Source organism: Drosophila subpulchrella, chromosome 3R (genome assembly GCF_014743375.2).
Source record: "Drosophila subpulchrella strain 33 F10 #4 breed RU33 chromosome 3R, RU_Dsub_v1.1 Primary Assembly, whole genome shotgun sequence".
NCBI lineage: Eukaryota > Metazoa > Arthropoda > Insecta > Diptera > Drosophilidae > Drosophila > Drosophila subpulchrella.
Genome location: NC_050609.1, coordinates 1,319,692 through 1,337,071, shown reverse-complemented (window position 1 = coordinate 1,337,071; position 17,380 = coordinate 1,319,692). Strand labels below are relative to the sequence as shown.

The following is a 17,380-nucleotide window of genomic DNA, read 5'->3' as shown; positions in this document are numbered from 1 at the left end:
AGACCCAGTAACCTACAAAAAGAGCTTTTATTTTAGGCTGGCCAAAAAGGAGAGCAGCCGAACAATATGCCAAAAGTGTAATTTGTATTATTTCCCTGGGCTTGCCCCGTGGGCGTTGTGGGGCAGGGGCGTGGCAGGGGGGTGGGGCGGAGGCGGTTGCAGACAGCCGTGGGCCATGGCCAAGAACCCGAGCGAAAGAGACAGAGACAGAGACAGAGACAGCGAGCGTTTAAGCACAACTTTAAATAATCGTCTGTCAGAACTGTCAAACAAGCCGGCAAGCGCTAGAATTAATGGCACACACACACACACAGACACAGATGGTGGGAGTGCGAGCGAGAGGGGCTGCGGCGACAGAGGGAGACAGCTGCAATTTGTTTAACCCTGCGCAGGCGCAAAGCGTCCGTTGAACCTGCAGTCCGTGTATATATATTTGTGTATGTGGAGCACAAGTTGAATTATTGTTTCTGCACATATTTTTTTGTTCGCTTTTAGCGCAGTCGCAGCGAGTTAAAAACAATGCCATTGCCATGGCGGTACTTTATCAAAATGCCCCCTCTCTTTCGGTTCAGTGTATGGCCCTCTCTTTCTCACGTGTGTGTGTGTGTGTAAAATTAATGTTGTTGCGCCGCAGCGGGCGAACTTTCAACTGTTGCTGCTGCTGCTGCTGCTGCTGGCTCAAGATGAAAAATTATTGCTTTTAATTTATTGCATAAACAAAGGCTACGCCATCGGAATAAAAATTGCTGTCTGTGTGTGTGGTGTCTGTGTAACGGTTCTCAAGGTCATGGGCGAAAGAGACAGCAACTGGGGGCTTTCCCCGGCTTCGCTGCCAACTGTCAAAAATGATTTAGTAGTTCAAAGCCGCGTTTTGCGTCTGCTGCAAAAGTGCGAAAAATATATACATATACATGTGAGGGCAGCGAACGTCCGACAGCAGCTGTCAAATGCAAATACATCGCAGTACAGCACAGCAGCAACATCAACATCCCCGCAGCAACACTCACACATTTTGACACAAATTTTGACAGTTTAGCAAAGGTCATTCGGAAAGTAAAAGTTGACAGGCCTAGAGGTGTGTGTGTGTGTGCTATGGTTAGAAAAAAAAAGCATCTGAAAGGGGGAGTGTGTGTATTTGATAGATTGACATCATCATTCGGCCTTTCATTCACTTGTCAGGAGCACACAGCACACAGTTAGCGAAACTCTGAAACATTAGTTTTTTATAGTTCATTGAGCCACCGAAACCACCGAAAAAAGCGAGAGCGAATCATTGACAGACCAACAATAATAATAAACTGACAAATCAAAATCAAAAACAAACCAAATTAGCTAGTCATAAAAGCGTCTGCTGAAGTGAGGCAACAAATGGCAACTGTTGATAGATCATTTGAAATAAAATACAACGCAGACGCGTCGTGATTTATGGCATTTGATAAATGAGAATTTAATAAATTTTTAGCTTATTTGGATTTTCAGTTTTTAGTGCGGACGGCAATTAAAACGTGTGTGGTTTTTTTTTTATTTAAGCAGACAAATGGTGGCGCTCGTTTCGATAGATTAACGGGGGTCTTAATGTTGTTTGATATGGGGTCTCAGTTTGGGATTTGAATTTCTTTATTTTCGATTTTATTTGCCCAGCCATCAATTAGCCAGTAGGGGCTTTCAAGCCTTAAATCAAGTTAATGAAAAATATAACCATAATTGGTTGTCCAATGGAGGGAATATTTCAAAAAAAGTTTATTTTCTCGGTGTAAACAAATTGCCTGGACCATTACTTTCCCCAAATTGAATACCCAAACCGTTTAAGTCACTTTCTTTGATGCTCTCTTTGGCTCATCATAATTCCTCGACAGTCACCGAAAGTTCTTTAGCCAGACACACAACCCACATAAATCCCGAGCAGAGGTCCCTCCCAAACTTTATTTTTGTCCTCGTGAATTATGCATGCAACAAATTGTATAAAAATTTCTGCAACTTTACGTTGTTACGTGCAGAAATTTGGAAATCAAGCCAAGCCGAACCCCAGAATTGCTGGTTGAGGCTTCGAGGGCGAAAAATATAAGAGGCAAAAAGCCCGAAAAGGGCCAAAAGGACTTGAAGGACTCAACTGTGGTCCCTGGTCGCTGGCTTAGCCCAAGTCAACCCCCAAAGGATATCCTCGAATATTTATTTTTTTCCTCTCCGCTCGGCGTTTACAAAGTGATTACTTCTGTTTAAAAATTGATGTCTCGATGTTGGACACGTTTTCAATTTCCAACGAAATGGCGCGTGCTGCACATCTTCCACCTTTCCCCACCGGAAAAACTTACAGGTGCCGTATCCATTTCCCATTGAAGAGGAAACTCCACTCAAAATTGTCAAAAGAAATTCCTTAAATGACTTTGTCAAGTCGTTAAAAGCGAACACAATTTGGTGTCGCTTTTTTGTTTCGTTTTTGTGAGCGTCTCGTTTGGCTTTAATCACCGATTGCTGTCATGTCCGAGTTGAATGGCAATTAAATGGTCTACGACTCGTTAAATCATTCATGATTAACTCACTTCAGCTCCCTGTCCTTGAAGATTTAGTGCCGTTGAGAATCGTTAAAGATATGCCTCACATTTCGGATCGGAATTGGATTCGGAATCGAAAACTCAATACTGAAACCGAAATGATGAAAAGCAGACGCATTGCTGTCGCATAATCGATAAACTTTGATTGGCACTCATAAAACCCATCAACCGGTTGTATGTTTTTCTAGTCAAAAAGCAGTAGTAGTAGCAGTGGGTATATTATGAATTGCCGCCAGCCAAAAAGCCAAAAAGGTAACTTGGCACAAAAGTCTGTTGGCTTCGGCTAGGCCCAAATGGCTTTTTAATTTGGTCAACGAAAACGGGTTGGGAAAATGTGTTCGCTGATGTTTGTTTTTTGTGTCTGCGGGTTTGACATTTAATGGCCTTTTGCCTTCGGGGGGAATGTGTGGAATGTTTCATTTGCATATGCAGCCTGCGCCCTGAAATATGCAGTGGTTTTTGTTTCCGCCAGCATAGCTTGAAGGTGTGTTCGGTTTGGAATTTCATACACGGAAAAACAGGAGGAATTTGTACGTTTAACACGTATAACACCTTTTTCTTTTGGGAGAAATACGGAATTAAACTTAAAAATATTTCTGATTTTAAAATATTTAAAAAAACAAAGTATACAAAAAATTGTTACCATTTTAAAGATTTATTTCAATTCCTAATAAGATATTTCTTGGATTTTAAACAATGAAGTGGGAAATAAATGACTTGGAATAGTTCAAGGGCACAGGGGAATTTATAAAATGTGTTTAGATATTTAATAAGATTCCTATTTTCTTTCTGTGCATTAATTCCCTATTTAATTTATTTTTCCCTCCCCATTTCAAGGGAAAACTTTGATTAAACTTCTTGCCAATAGCAAGCACTGCTCGTATGTACAAATATATATATGTGGCGTGCTATATGTCTGACCAACTTTCATATAAGTAACATAGATATAGATAGAGTGCGCCCACAGCATAATCGAAGGGGGGGAGAGAAAGGCAGGGGAGTTGGAGTAGCAGAAGGATATCCATTTGCCAAAATAGCAAAACTTGCATAAAAACTTTTGCGCAACAACTTGGACTTTTTCATCAAACAAAAGCAAAAAGGAAAAATAAGAGGAGAATGAAACAAACTTTTAATGCAACCTACCACCGCCCACCGCCCACCTCCCACTTTTGGCAAACAAAAACAAAAACAAGCCGAAGATAGACAAACTTGCAGTACGCCTCCTCGTCCTTGTTGCCGCCCATTTGCACAGCTGTCAGTCAGTGGAAAATATTTCCCAGCCCCACAGAAGGAGCAATGGAAAGAGAAGGGTATGCCGGAGAGAAAGAGAGAGGGCTAGAAAGCTGGGAAAGCAGAGCCAACATGGCGAACAAAAGTTTTGCTCGCTGCGGCAAAAAGCGGAAATGCATTCAAAATCTAATATGGCAGCCATGGTCATGAGCAGCAGCAGCAACAACAACAACTGGGACTGCCTCCCAGCCACCCACAAGCCACCCACTTTCCACCACCCACTTTCCCCCACCCCACCCCCTTTCTCAGCAAAGTAGCAGCTAAACAAAAAGGCTAAAGAGTGCCAAAGAAGAAAATGCAATTTTCTGAAAAACCCATTAAATGTTTGCCATCAAAAAAAAAAAGATATATATATAGAGAGTTAAAGGGGTGGGGTGGTGGGTTGAGAATAAAGGAATGAAAGCCAGAAGAAGAAGTAAGAGATGGAGTAGAACCAACTGCAAATAAAGCAAACGACGAACGCCAGAAGATGGCGGCGTTTTCCAGTGATAGACTATATGGTACTATGTGCATATAGCTGCGGTTTTGTACATGTCCAAAAACTACAGTGCTACCTCTCTGCGAATAAACTACAGTCATAACTTTGCAATCAGAAATGGTCAGTGCCAAAATATCATTAATAAAACCCCATACCAGGTGTCATTTCAGACTATAAATATTTCATATTCGTAGGGATTGAATCCATTATGGTTTTTTTTATAAGAACTATGGTCGTTACATATGGGGTTAAGCATATCAAGTTATAGAACTTATGCAAATTAAATGAAAGAAATTTGAATAGTATCTTTATAGTAGATTTCCCTGTGCACTGATTCTCAGTTTTGAGTGGATAGCTTTACTATAGGTATATAACAAAAATATATTTAAAACTATTTACCTAAAAAGAACTTAATATAATAAATTGTTTTGTAATTCGGCAATCTAAAAGCCTTTAAAAAATGTTAATTTTATTTGATAAGACACCTTTTAATGTCTGTTAAAAATGTTCATAAGACGGGTTCGACTGTGAACCCCCCTTCCCAGCATGACTTGCAATTTATACATTCTCCTCACATTTCTTTTGTGGCTCCTATAAAGCCATTAGCAGCACTTTAAATTGCCTCAAAATGTGCTCGAAACTTTAAGCCCGAATCGCATGAGGCTAAGAGTTCGTTCGAAGGCTCACATGTCAGAGGCACCAAAGGCACAATGTGCTGATAGAGCCATTTACGCCGTCAGCACATAATGATGGAGTGGGAGGGGAAATGGAAAATGGGAAAGTGGAGAAAGGGGGATGGGGGGATCAGGATGCTCGTGAAGGAGCAGCTGCAGCGACTGCGCTTTTCTGACGGATTTCCCCGGCACATAGCAAACACACAGCATACAGCACAGTTGCCTTGGGCTTAGACAGACGAATACGTCCATGGAATAGATGCAGACGTGGCCAAGAGGAGCTGGGAGCTGGGAGCTGGGAGCCAGCCAGGAGCCAAGGATATCAGCTAGCAGCAGCTGTGCCCCCGTTTGTATGTGTGTGTGTGTGGCAAGGATATATGCCTGACGATGAAATTTAATGGGGTGCTTTGATGCGATTGGTTTTCATATAACGCAGGCGCTTAAAATCATCGAATCATTCAAAAGAAAACTGAGCTGACTGCTCCAGCTCTCCACTCACACACACACACACACACACACACATGAGAGCAAAGCTTTCCCCCAGAACACATACATACACTTGTAGAAAACGCAATGCTTGTGTATAAGAATTTTTTCTGCTGACTGGAAATAAAAGAAATGTAGAAAAATACTAGAAAAAAAGCGGAAAAATATAATGTCTATGTGTGTGTGCTTGAGCATTTTCCTTGGCTCCACTCGGGTTTTATATAAAGAACGAAATGACGACGACAGCTTGAGAGGAAAAGCGATGGGGAAAAGGCAGTCGGAGTTGGTCGGTTGGAGTTTTCGCCAATACGCACACAGACAGCTGCCACACAAACGAATACCCAGCTAGCTTTTGGGTTGAAAAAAGCTTTTCTTCATTTTAGTTTTCTCCTCCTTTCTTTTTTTTTTACTTTTTTACTTTCTTTATTTATTCCTTCAGCTCCCATTTCCAGCTTTCCTTTGTCACAGCTATAAATTTGATATATATAAAGGGGCTATATTGAGTCTGGTGTATGCTGTTTTACATGTGAAATTTAATTTAGTTGGGCGCCATATTTGTCTTTAAGTTCGGACATAAGTCCACAAGGTATTCAACAAGTTCGCAGTGCATAAATTGTGGAAAAACAATGCCAAACTGATACATTAACACTTTAAGCCAGTGAAAACAGCCCCGGGGAAAATGTCTGATGTCTGGGGAAAATGCAAAACTCCCGAAAACTCGCGGCAACCCCATGACAAATCGGTCTCTTTTCTGCCTGTATATGTATGGTTGTGTGTGTGTGTGTGTGTGTGCGGAAAAACGCAGTCAAGCAGTAAAAACAACAAGCACACACACACAACCAAACAAACTCGTATCGATTATTGTAGCATACTTACGGGCGTCATTTCATTTTATTTATTTTTGGTAGTTTGGTAACCAGACAAAGAAAATAATGAAAGTCATGCCTGGCTTACAGATTCCTTGAGCCTCTGTTTTTCACTTTAGTATCTCCTTTTTTTCCTGCCTGTAATCACAATTTGTTTGTCTGTGCCTACACTTAATGTAGTCGAAATCGAGGCGTTTTGGAGCTCTGCCGTCTGGGAAAAATCATTTTACAGCTGGCGGGCCAAAGTTTTCCCCAGTTGACAGGCGACTATTTAACACGCGTCATAGCATGAGTTTTATGCGCACACACACACACACACACACACCCATCTGTGTACGGGGGAAAAATAAAAGAAAAACCAGTGTCAAGGTTAACGACCAATGAATTTATTTTGCTTGAATAAATTTTACGATAATGAGGAAATTGTCGTTGTCGTTTTGGGTATTTTTAATGGCCGTAATGTGTTGACTCCTGCTATCTCTTTCTGCGAGTGCGAGTGCTGTGCTAAAATTAAGTATAAAATTTAAATTATTTTTCCCATACTAACCAGTTGATCTTTAAGTTACACGATTTCCCTGCTCCCTTTGGCTTATCAGAAATGCCGCAAACGTTTTTCAATTTCCGGCCGGCATAGTTTAACCACTCAACGGTGGTGGCTTTCGCAGTTCGCAGTTCGCAGTTCGCATTTCGCAGGACCTCCTCAGGACGTCCTGAGTTCTGGACTTTAGCGACTCAGGACGAGCCAACTCCATTTTACGTAACATTAATTCTGTGATTTATTAGGGTCACGTGACCGTCAAACGGACGACTGAAATTGCACGAGTCACGAGCCAGCCAGACGACCACAAAATACCCATTGCCACACGGCGAAAAAAGCATAACAATATCGTTATTGTTCACTTACGAAACTCTTATTATGTTTTTACAAGCCCAATAGTTTTTTTTTAATATCCAAGAACTCGGAAAAACAGTTTCATATATTTTAGAAATCATTCAAAATGGTGTACATAGCTAGCAAATAAAACAGAAAATTGATTGATTTATAAACCATTTAAATTACCAAGTAAAAGAAACTTATGGACTTTTGATTTTTACATAATTTTTGATCCCATAAAATATTTAAAATATTTTTTCTCTCTGCTTTTACTTGTAATAATATCCTTAGCCACATGTAGAGCTCATCAAAGTCTTTCAATTCAAATCAGTCGTGCAAAAATTGCCTTCGAAATCCGCAACAAAATTCTTTGTTCGTCCCGTGGAAATTGCGGGCAGGTAAACAAGTTTCTCCACCTTCGACTGGCCGTGTTGCCTGGTTAGGTGTCATAAAGTGCATTCACATGAATGCGATAAAGTTTATTGTCAGTTGGTCGCCTTGGTGGCCTTTTCGGGCGGGGAATGAAGTCCAGAGATTGAGGGGCCAGATGCTCAAAGGAACAACAAGAAAAATTAATACCAAAACATTTGCTCTGGTCTGTATGGTATGGTATGGTATGTATGTCTGGATCTTGGGTCGTTGTCCGTCCGTTTTGTCCGTCCGGGAGATCGCACACGCCTACGCAAACATGTCGCAACTGTCATTTCAGCTTAAGTTGGTCCATTGTACGTTTATATTAGTCGCGGGCCAGATAAAAAAAAAAAAAGAAATACAAAGCAAAAATCCAGAAAAAAAACCCAATGAGAAGAGCGTGTGTGTGGGCAGTACGACGGGGGTAACAAGGGGTTAAAGGGGCGGGAACAAGAAGAGTTACGAGCGGACCGATCCAGACTTTCAAATTCGCTTCAAGTGTAAAGCGATATGCGGATCCCAAAAGGATGTCGCCAAAACTGATGACACAGGCTGAAGGAACGGAGTTCCATAGCTTAAGTTACAAGTCATGTTCGAGGTGTGGCCCTTGATTTTTTATTGAAAAAAAAACAACAAGCGTCTCTTTAAGGCCTCTGGCTTTTTGAGGCCCAAACTAAAACCACTTAGTGTGCTTTAATGCATTAGAACTGGCTCCATACTAACGTATATGCATACATATATCTAGCCTAACCCCCTTTTTGGCAGCCATTATTTTCATAACTATGCGCGAAAAGCTTTTTCATTTAAATTAAAACAAAAGCAAACAACAAAATTCCTCAACGGGCAAACAAAAAAGAAAAAACTGGAAAATGCTGTGAAAACGGCAGCGGAAAATGCCAGCCAAACTACAAAAACAGTGCAACAAAATAGATAACTGCTCTGCTTTTTTTTTTGCTCTGTGCTCGTAAAGCAGCTGCAGCAGCGCCACCTTCCGGCCATCAAGGCAAACTAAAAGAAAAAAATAAAACACAAAAATTCATTCGGTGCATGTGAATAATTACACAAAAAGCCAAGAAAAAAAGAGTGAGGGGAAAAACCAAATGAAAGATTGCAGAGATGAAATGCCAATGCAATTTGGGTTAACAATATTTTGTTTGTTTTTTTCGCTGGTCGGCTATCTGGCTTTAATTTTGCAAATAGAATTGAACGAAAAGGATGGAAATAAAATAAAGCCATATAAAAGATTATTTTCCTATCACTAGGCGGGCTAAATCTTATCAACTGCGGGCTAATCTTTTCGGAATTGTGCTCAAGTGAAGTTGCTAAATTCATTCACAAGAAATTGGCAATTTTTTAAGTATTTTTTTTGTTATGAAACTTAAGTTGGGATTTTCACGGGCTTTATCAAGATTTTGTTAATTTTTTAAACGTGCTTTTATATTAATAAAAATTCAAAAATACCCCACGAATGTGTCATATTTTTTTTTAGCTATTTGGGAAAGAACAGAGTCTAAATTCTCCCTCTATCTTTTGAGATTATATTTTTTAGTATTTTAATAAACTAAAAATATATTTATTTTTATTATAGGTTGTTTTCTTATTCAGCCGCTTAACTTTTAAAAGCCAAGAGCCTGATAAAATAAAAACTGCCGACGGCAATGCAAAAATATTCAGACTGATGAAAGAAAGACTGAGACAGATAGAATACCTGTTTTCCCAACTTGTTTTGAAGTTTTCAGGGCCCCCAAAGGGTTTCCCATAACCTATGCAAATTTCATATTCCGCCATAATTTTCAACCATTATTTTTTATATGCAAAGAAAATGGGAATGAGAAGGAAACTTGTTCACCTGCCTCAAGAATCGACGAAATGAATCCATCAGAAAGACCTTTAATAAGTGAGCCACGCCCCCTGCGAACCAACCGGCTTTTTTTGGCCGCCCACACATTTTGCCCCCTCATTTTTCCCAACCCATTTTCGCAACTTTTTCCCCTCCGTTCATTTGGCGCGTTCAACCAATTGGAAAATTTACACGTGCAAAATGTTGAAAAATTGTTGCGGTTTATGTATTTTATTTTAAATTTTTTCCACCTCTGCCGCTGCTGCAGTCGCTCGAAATTGTTGGGCATAAAAATTGAGAAAAGCCAGCGTAAATTTCCACACGGCAACAATTTCATTTTAAAGCTTCAAGTGACACCGTATATCTCGCATATACAGATGTACAGATACATGTATCTATATACATATATATATATTTTTTTATGTTATTTAAATGTGTTCACATTGTTGTTGCTGTTGTGGCTTTTTGTAATATTTTTAATTTCGCCAAGGCAGCGACATAAATCATTTTGTCGCGCATTGCAAAAATTCCAAAAGAGCAAAGCGAAAAAATTACAAAAATTTTTAAATTAGCTCGCATGGGAAATGCCTGGGTGTTTTCAAGGGGGGCAAAGGGGGTTTGAGTGGGTGGGTGGGGGTGTGAGCGGAATTAAATTTTCATATGAAAAACTCAGAGATAACAACAACAACAGAGGCAGGGGAAGGGGAACAAAGCCAAATAGTAGAAAATTGGAAAGATGAAGTTGCCTGAGATAGCAGGACAAAAAGGGGGGTGAGGTGGGTTATGAGGGGGGCTTCTGACGAAAAAAGCAATTTTCAATTTTTCTACACAAAAATGCCAAACATGCCGGGGCTGAGAAAATCAGAGGAGGCGGCAAAGGGGGGTCGAAGGGAGAGCTTGTGCTAAAAACTTTGACGACAGCCAAGCACTGGGCGAAAAGGGGGGGGCGGTGCGGCGGTGGGGGCGGGGCAGCGTTGGCGTTTGCGCCTTGCAGTCGCTGGCAAGTGATAAATCATTTCAACTGTCACTTTCGAAACACAATTTTATCTAAACACAGACAGAGACTCGCACACAGACGGAAAGCGACAGACAAATGCACAGAGAACAAATTCTTGATCTACTTTCTATTAAAACTAGTTGACATTTAAATTTCAATCTTAGGAATACATGAAAAACACTTTGTTTTGGTTTTTATTGCATACTTTTAGAAGCCATTTAAAACTATTTAATATCTCTATAACTCTAAGTTGTTTATTTATATATAATATATTCTTAATCTATTTTCTATTAAAACTAGTGGAAATTTAAATGATTTTATAGACCAATATGTGGAATACATGAAAAAAAGTAGTTTTGGATTTTATTGCATACTTTTAGACACCATTTAAAACTATTTCAAATCTCTAGATTTCTAAGATATTTATTTATAAATTAAAAAACAAAAACAAAATTAACAAAATATGTTAAATTCAAATCATGTCTTAAACAGATCACTTCTATATTTAAACTTTATTTACATTTTTAATTTAATCGTTGAGATACATATATAATTAAATATATATTTGACTAAAATATAGACATGGTTTATTAGCTAGCAGTTCTATTAAAACCATTAAAATCATTTTAGATTTTATTAAACAACTCAAGTAAGTTGTTAATATTTATTTAAATATCCCCTTATCCTATTGTAAATATTTATATAAATATTTCTCCTATCCCTTTTTTCTCTCACTGCACTGAACAGAATTGAAGAGACTTTGGCATTGGGGTGAAGTGAACTCTATGGAAAATGGAAAATTCGTTTCGTTGCGTCTGTTGTTTTTCTTTTTTTCGGCTTTTGCTGGTCGACTGTCAAGGGGGGGGGGGGAGATACTTTTGGACGGAACAAAAAGTGGGGGATAATGGGTGTTAGTTATAATGTGTGCCAGTGTGTGTGAGGAGTGCATGGGTGATAAGGCAAATGCATTTCGTAGCTCTGGGGCATCTAATCAATACCTAAGCGCCATTTATCAGGCCCATGGGCACTTCACAAAGTTCGGGGAAATGCGGGGAAAATTCGGGGAAAAGTGGGGAGAAGAACACACTTAGCTGGCGGCTGAAAAGCGAATGGGGTCGCCCCCAAAATAGAGCCACTAAAAATAGAAAATCATTCGTTGCGTTTCACCGACAAAAGGCCAAAAAGCAAATCAAGCAAAGCAACAAAGGATTTAAAAATAAATATTAGATCAAGAAAATCAGAATGAAGAACCAAACACAACCTAAGAACATTTAAAATACATTTAAAATACAGAAATTACCCGTAGAAACAAGATAAATATGCTGAAACAAAAATAAATTGGTGGGACCCAAAAACACTCGGCAATTTGAGCGGCACCATAATTAGCAGGACCTAATTTAATTTAAAAACATTTCGAAAAACATTTTAACAAAACGACATGCAAATAAAAGTCAAAAATAAAGTAGAACAAACGAAAACCCCCAATTTCATTTAAAATACATTTTTAAAGCAATTCGAACAACACACAAAAAGCAAAAATAATTTAAAATACATTTTGAGACAAGCGAACCATAAATGTTTTAGCACATTCTCAGAATCGAGAGTTGTGACATTTAAAAGCCCCATAAACAAAGAAATCTGAAAAGCATTTTTGTTTCAAATTATATTTATTGTGTGGCATTTTTCGAGCGTTTAAAGCGCAGCGAATTGGCTTTGTTCGCCTTATTGATTTAACATTGCATAAGGTAGTAGAAAAAAGTAGAAAAAAAATTGGAAAAAAGTGGAGTGACTTTAAAAATCGAATTAGTCGAGTCACAAAAATCGAAAATCATTAACTTAGCAAAAAAAAAAAAGAAAACAAAAAACATCTCAATTCGCCGCACTTTTATGTCTTCACTAGCTTCGTCTCGCTCTGACGCATTGGGAAAGAGGAGAGCCGCTGCGAGGCAAATGGCGCTGCCTTCTTACGATATTTAAGCAGCTAACTTACGGTACGATAATCTCGCCAGGGGAAATATACGCGGCCATCAAAAGAGCGAAAGAGATGGGGCGTGCGCTTGTGTGTGTGTGGGTTTGGGAGAGCGAAATTCAGCAGACTGTTTGGCTCTGTCTCTTTGTGTTGTTGTTGTTGTTGCTTTCGTTGTGCCTTTGTTTTGTTTTGCTTCGGCTTTTTATTTTATTTCCTTACAATAAAAACGACAATAAAATTTTTTAGTGCAAAGATTTATGTGCGAACAATTTTTTTTCGGTCACTCATTGTAGCTGTTTTGTTGTTGTTGCCACCAAGAAATCTCTATTAATTTTATTAAGGTTTTCGGTGAATTCCAATTTATGAAATGTAAATTGTTAGGATTTTTTTAAAAATCAAATTTTAGTTTTTAAATCATTTTTATAGAAATAATTAATAGCATAACTATTTTTAAAAAATAATATTCCTTCAATTTCTTTAGTAAATATACATAATAAGAAATAATAATCTAAAAACTGGTTAAAATTTATAGTCCGTCAAGAATAATATATTAAAGTCAAATCTATTTCCACCCTAATAGAACTGACAAATTGATTATTTTTAGATCAAAGAATAATATTTTTTTAAGCATTTTTATTTTTAAAAAATATCATTTCTTTAATTAATATACAAAATGAATAATAATAATCAATGGCAATTGTTTAAATTGTTTACAAAAATAGTCCATTAAGTATACTACATCAAAATCGAATTTATTTCCACCAAAATAAAACATGCAAATTGATGACCAATTAAAGAGATATTTTCCCCTGTCTGTTAGTTTTTCAGAATGTATATTTTCGAGCATATTATGTTACATTTTAATTGGACAGGTGCAGTTTCAGTGGCAATTTAATATTCCATTTTGAACAGAAAAACAAAAGCGAAAGAGACTTGCATTCGCTTTCGCCCACAGGGGGCGTGTCAGGGGGTGGCTCTCGAAAGGTGGGTGGCTATAAGGTTGGGCATCAGCACCACCCCATAAACACCCCACAAAAGCGTTCATAAAACGTGCCCATTTACTACCAAGAAAATTGCCCATTAAGAAGAAAACGAAGCGTAGTCTGGCCCCCTCTTCTGCTTCTTCTTCTTCTGACCATAGAAGCGGAGGCAAAAAAAAAAAGAAAATTTAAATAAAGGTGCGTTTGGTTGTCTGCCCCCGTCGTTGAGCTCAAGAAAGTGCTTAAAAAAATAATAGAAATTGCCCGGGAGATTGGCCGAGGGTAGCTGTTGTTGTTCTTGGCCTTCCACCGCCGGGCACGCCCCCTCACTTCATTTTTTTCACCCGCCCCCATTGTGCTTTAAAGCCAATAAACCAAATTATTATTAGCGCCATTTTCCTTGGTTTTCCTTTTTTTTTTTCCTTACACTACGTATTTCATTTAAAGTTTTATAAGCTTAAAGTGTCCATTGAGGTTCTTATGTTTATATTTTGTGGGCCATTCTCGTTGAGGGTTCTTTTACCAAGCGACCTTTTCGTTCAGAGATTATTTTTGGTGGTATTTCGGGTGGGGTGGGGCTGAGGCACCTGTCACTCGACTCGAATTTTGACGAAAGCCCCAAGAAGACAACTATCTCCGTAAACCTTCCACAAATATCATAAGATATATGTGCGTTGGCTTAACATATTCAGCGTGCTGTCAATATCGGTTGAAAAGCATTAAGTTGACAAGTGTTGCGAATTGTGTCAGTCAGTCGGTGGCTTAGAGTGGCTCAAGATCTTAATACTGTTGCGGATGCCTTAACTGGAAATGAGTTTCACTTCGTTTGCCGAAAGGCTTAAGAACGCGGAAAATTTAATTAATAATTATATGTGGTTTTCCGCTGTGATAATGGAGTGGTGGAGCCCTAGTTTACCGATGGTCTTACACAAATGTTGTACTTTTATTTAAAAGATTACAATTGTAATTTTAGCTTAGTTGTTGTTACATTCATTGATTCATTATTTTCACAAGTTAATGATTAGTATTTAAGATAGTATAATTCATTTCTAACATTCGGCTTCTCTATCTTTTCCAGGACGATGGTGTCGAAGAGAATGGTCCTCACCTGCCGATGCTCGCAATGCAGACGCCTCCCGGCGATTGTATTCCTCAGTCTTCCTCGGTAGTCCTGGTAAGTAACTTCCATTTACCCAACTTCGTATACCATTATCTGTCTGGGCAGCTGATAGTGCGACTTATCAGCGGACTTGAGCTATCATCACAAGACCAACTGACGTCAACGTTTCCATTAGATTTCAATAATTTACAACATCAATTTTTTTCCCGGTCCCTCACCTTTCCGCCTGACAGTTTTTTGTGGGCTTTTGCTGGTTGGTTTGTTGGCTGGTTTGCTTTTAATTTCTGCTGCCCCATCGATGAGGCTGCTTCTGCTGCAAAAGCGAGAGATCAAGCGGCTCAGATTGTGCCAGAGAGTTAACGTTAATGGCAAAATACTAACAATGGCTGCTGCCGAGAGTAGGTAATTTCTATAATGATATACGAACTGGCATCGCCCAACGGGCAAAGGCTCCTCCGCATTGGAGTCCCAGTTGAAGTTGCAATCGAACACGGAGAGAAAAGAACATACTATTAAATATTATAATAGTCCAGAAAAAGTCAGAAAATTGAATTTATCAAAACATATAACCATGTGATTTTTGTTTAAAAGCTCTTTTAATATAGGCAAACAGAAAATATACCTTTAGCCTAATTATTCTGATAATATAACCACAAAAGATTTAAAAAGCAGAAATCTTGTTTCATACTTTAAAGATTATTTTCCCCAGTGAGATCTTTAAGAGAGTGCGCCTGATCGGCGGCCATGGATCAGATCAGACGTCCCGCCTGCGGCCCCGAGTATCTTGAGTTTCTCAGTCCGAGCCAGACTTTCGGCCTGGCCAATGCCGATGCCAATGAAACGGCCATCAAAATGGCATCGACATGGCTCCGGAGAACGCCTTCGATTGTCTTCTGAATGGCAGAGTGGCCAGAGGAGTCCCTCCCTAGATCCATAGCTCCATACATCCCAAGCCAAAATGCGTGCCAATTACATGGGGCCGCAGCTTTCTTCTAATAGCAAATGCTGTAATCAAAATTCCATAACATGCCCAAAAGCCAACCTGCCCGTTCTGGCTGGCAATTCGTTAAAGTCAATTTGCAAATCATTTTTCCATTGAAACTCAATCTACGAACTACGTGAAAATACCGAAAGGCAAGACCCGGGGCCTTAATCCTCCTTCTCCTCGGTCTCAGCCTCTTTTTTCATCCTCTTGCCGCATCGATAATAATGATTTTCTTTGAAATGCATACTCGAGAGCTCAGCCAGGCTAAAAAGAGGGCCAGGGCCCAGAGCCTCTGACAGACAACTTTGTGTGCTCCACCTTTTAGACCCCTTCCCCATGCCACAAAACCCCTTTTTCGATGGCTTCGAAACGTGGTGTAATAATACTAAATTGTTGCTGATTATCCTTTTGGCGGTTTGCCTTTGGACATGTTCTCCAACCTTGGTCTTCTCGGCTTCTCTCTCTCTTTTGCATACGCTTCGCCTGAAAATGGCGTCACAGTCACTGCACATGCAACACAAAAAGCACAAAAAAAGTATACAAAAAGCAAAATAAAAGCAGACTCCACTCTTCTTCGGAGGCCCAAGACTCTCGGGTCCGGAGGAGCAGCCCTACTCTGCATCTCTATTTTAGCTGCAGCCGATTTTGAAAGAAATCAAGCAAAAATCAAAGCCCGAGCCGCCGCAGTCTCTTCAGGTCTGGAGTATTATGGAGTGCGGAGCATGGACTCCGAGACTCTGCTGAAGAGGAGGCCCCAGAACCCAGAAAGTGAACAGAAAGCCCACTTCAATAGTCACATAAATAGACTGTGAGTCGCGCTCGAGAGTCTCGCGCAGTTCGGCTCTGGCCAAATGGAAAATCGTGTGCCTGGGTTTCTACACTCTAAATATTTTTTCTGCAATAAAAGGCAGGAAAAATTTAATAAAAACATCTATGAAATGACTTAGTTTTTTAAGTAAATAATCTTAAAAATGTTATTAGATAAAAGTTCTACACGAACATTGAGATAACTGATGTACTATACAAAAACTGGCGCCCAACGTGGGGCTACTTAGAACGTTAAAAAAATGTTAGTATGAAAATTATATTTTTCATAAAAGTTATTGATCTTTCCCTATTAAATGAAATATGTGCCAAAATAAACATCAACTCTTTCCAGTGCACTTCAACTTCTATTTGTGGCTCTGCCATTTTTGAGGTTTTCTTCGTTTTGGGTGCTTCATTTTTATGCTTCACTTGGCCGCTTTGGCTTTGTCGGCACTTGAGCTGCTCTTTCAGCCAGCTCTTTCTGCTCTTCGGAAAGTCGGCTAAAACTAGAAAACAGAACCAAAAAAAAAAAACAAAGCGTTTTCCAGCCAGCGTTCGCGGAAAGCTTTTTGTGCGGCCAGCATTTTGGTAATTACCGTTAAATGACCCAAGTCCGAGGCTTAGAGACCAAGTCACTTGCAACTGTCAGCTGTCAGGTGGCAAGTGGAAGGCAACAACCATGCGAGGGACAACAGCCAGCCACGAACAACCAACAACGAGACGAACAACACTGCGTTCTGCCGCCAAGTTGTCGCAGTCCTTGACAATTGTCAACTGGTTAAGAAGCCTCAAGGCTGATTCGCTGTCTGCAAATTAATTGCGCCCAAAACGCCAAAGAGAAGAAGAGGAGCAGCGATCTTGGCCCGGCCGAAAGGCAAACAAATTTTGCATACCAAATTCCCAGCCAGCAGAAGACCAGTGTGCAAAGTTTTGTCTTCGTTTTGTATTTTTTTTTTGTAATTTTGTTTTTTCTCTCCTCGCGACGCCGTCTGAAAAAGCTGCACTTTGCATTTTAACCAGAACTTTGGCTGCGAAATCAATTAACAAACAA

General features: G+C 39.4%; 1 protein-coding gene across 3 annotated transcripts in view; it reads left to right on the top strand.

Moving 5' to 3' along the window:
- Positions 1-17,380, top strand: part of LOC119562407 (homeobox protein homothorax) — a 140,083-nt gene that overhangs the window by 100,836 nt on the left and 21,867 nt on the right. For all 3 annotated transcript variants that reach the window (XM_037875606.1, XM_037875604.1, XM_037875607.1), the window contains one exon: positions 14,496-14,591. In XM_037875606.1, coding sequence (XP_037731534.1) covers positions 14,496-14,591 — 96 coding nt within the window. The remainder of the gene's footprint in view (positions 1-14,495; positions 14,592-17,380) is intronic.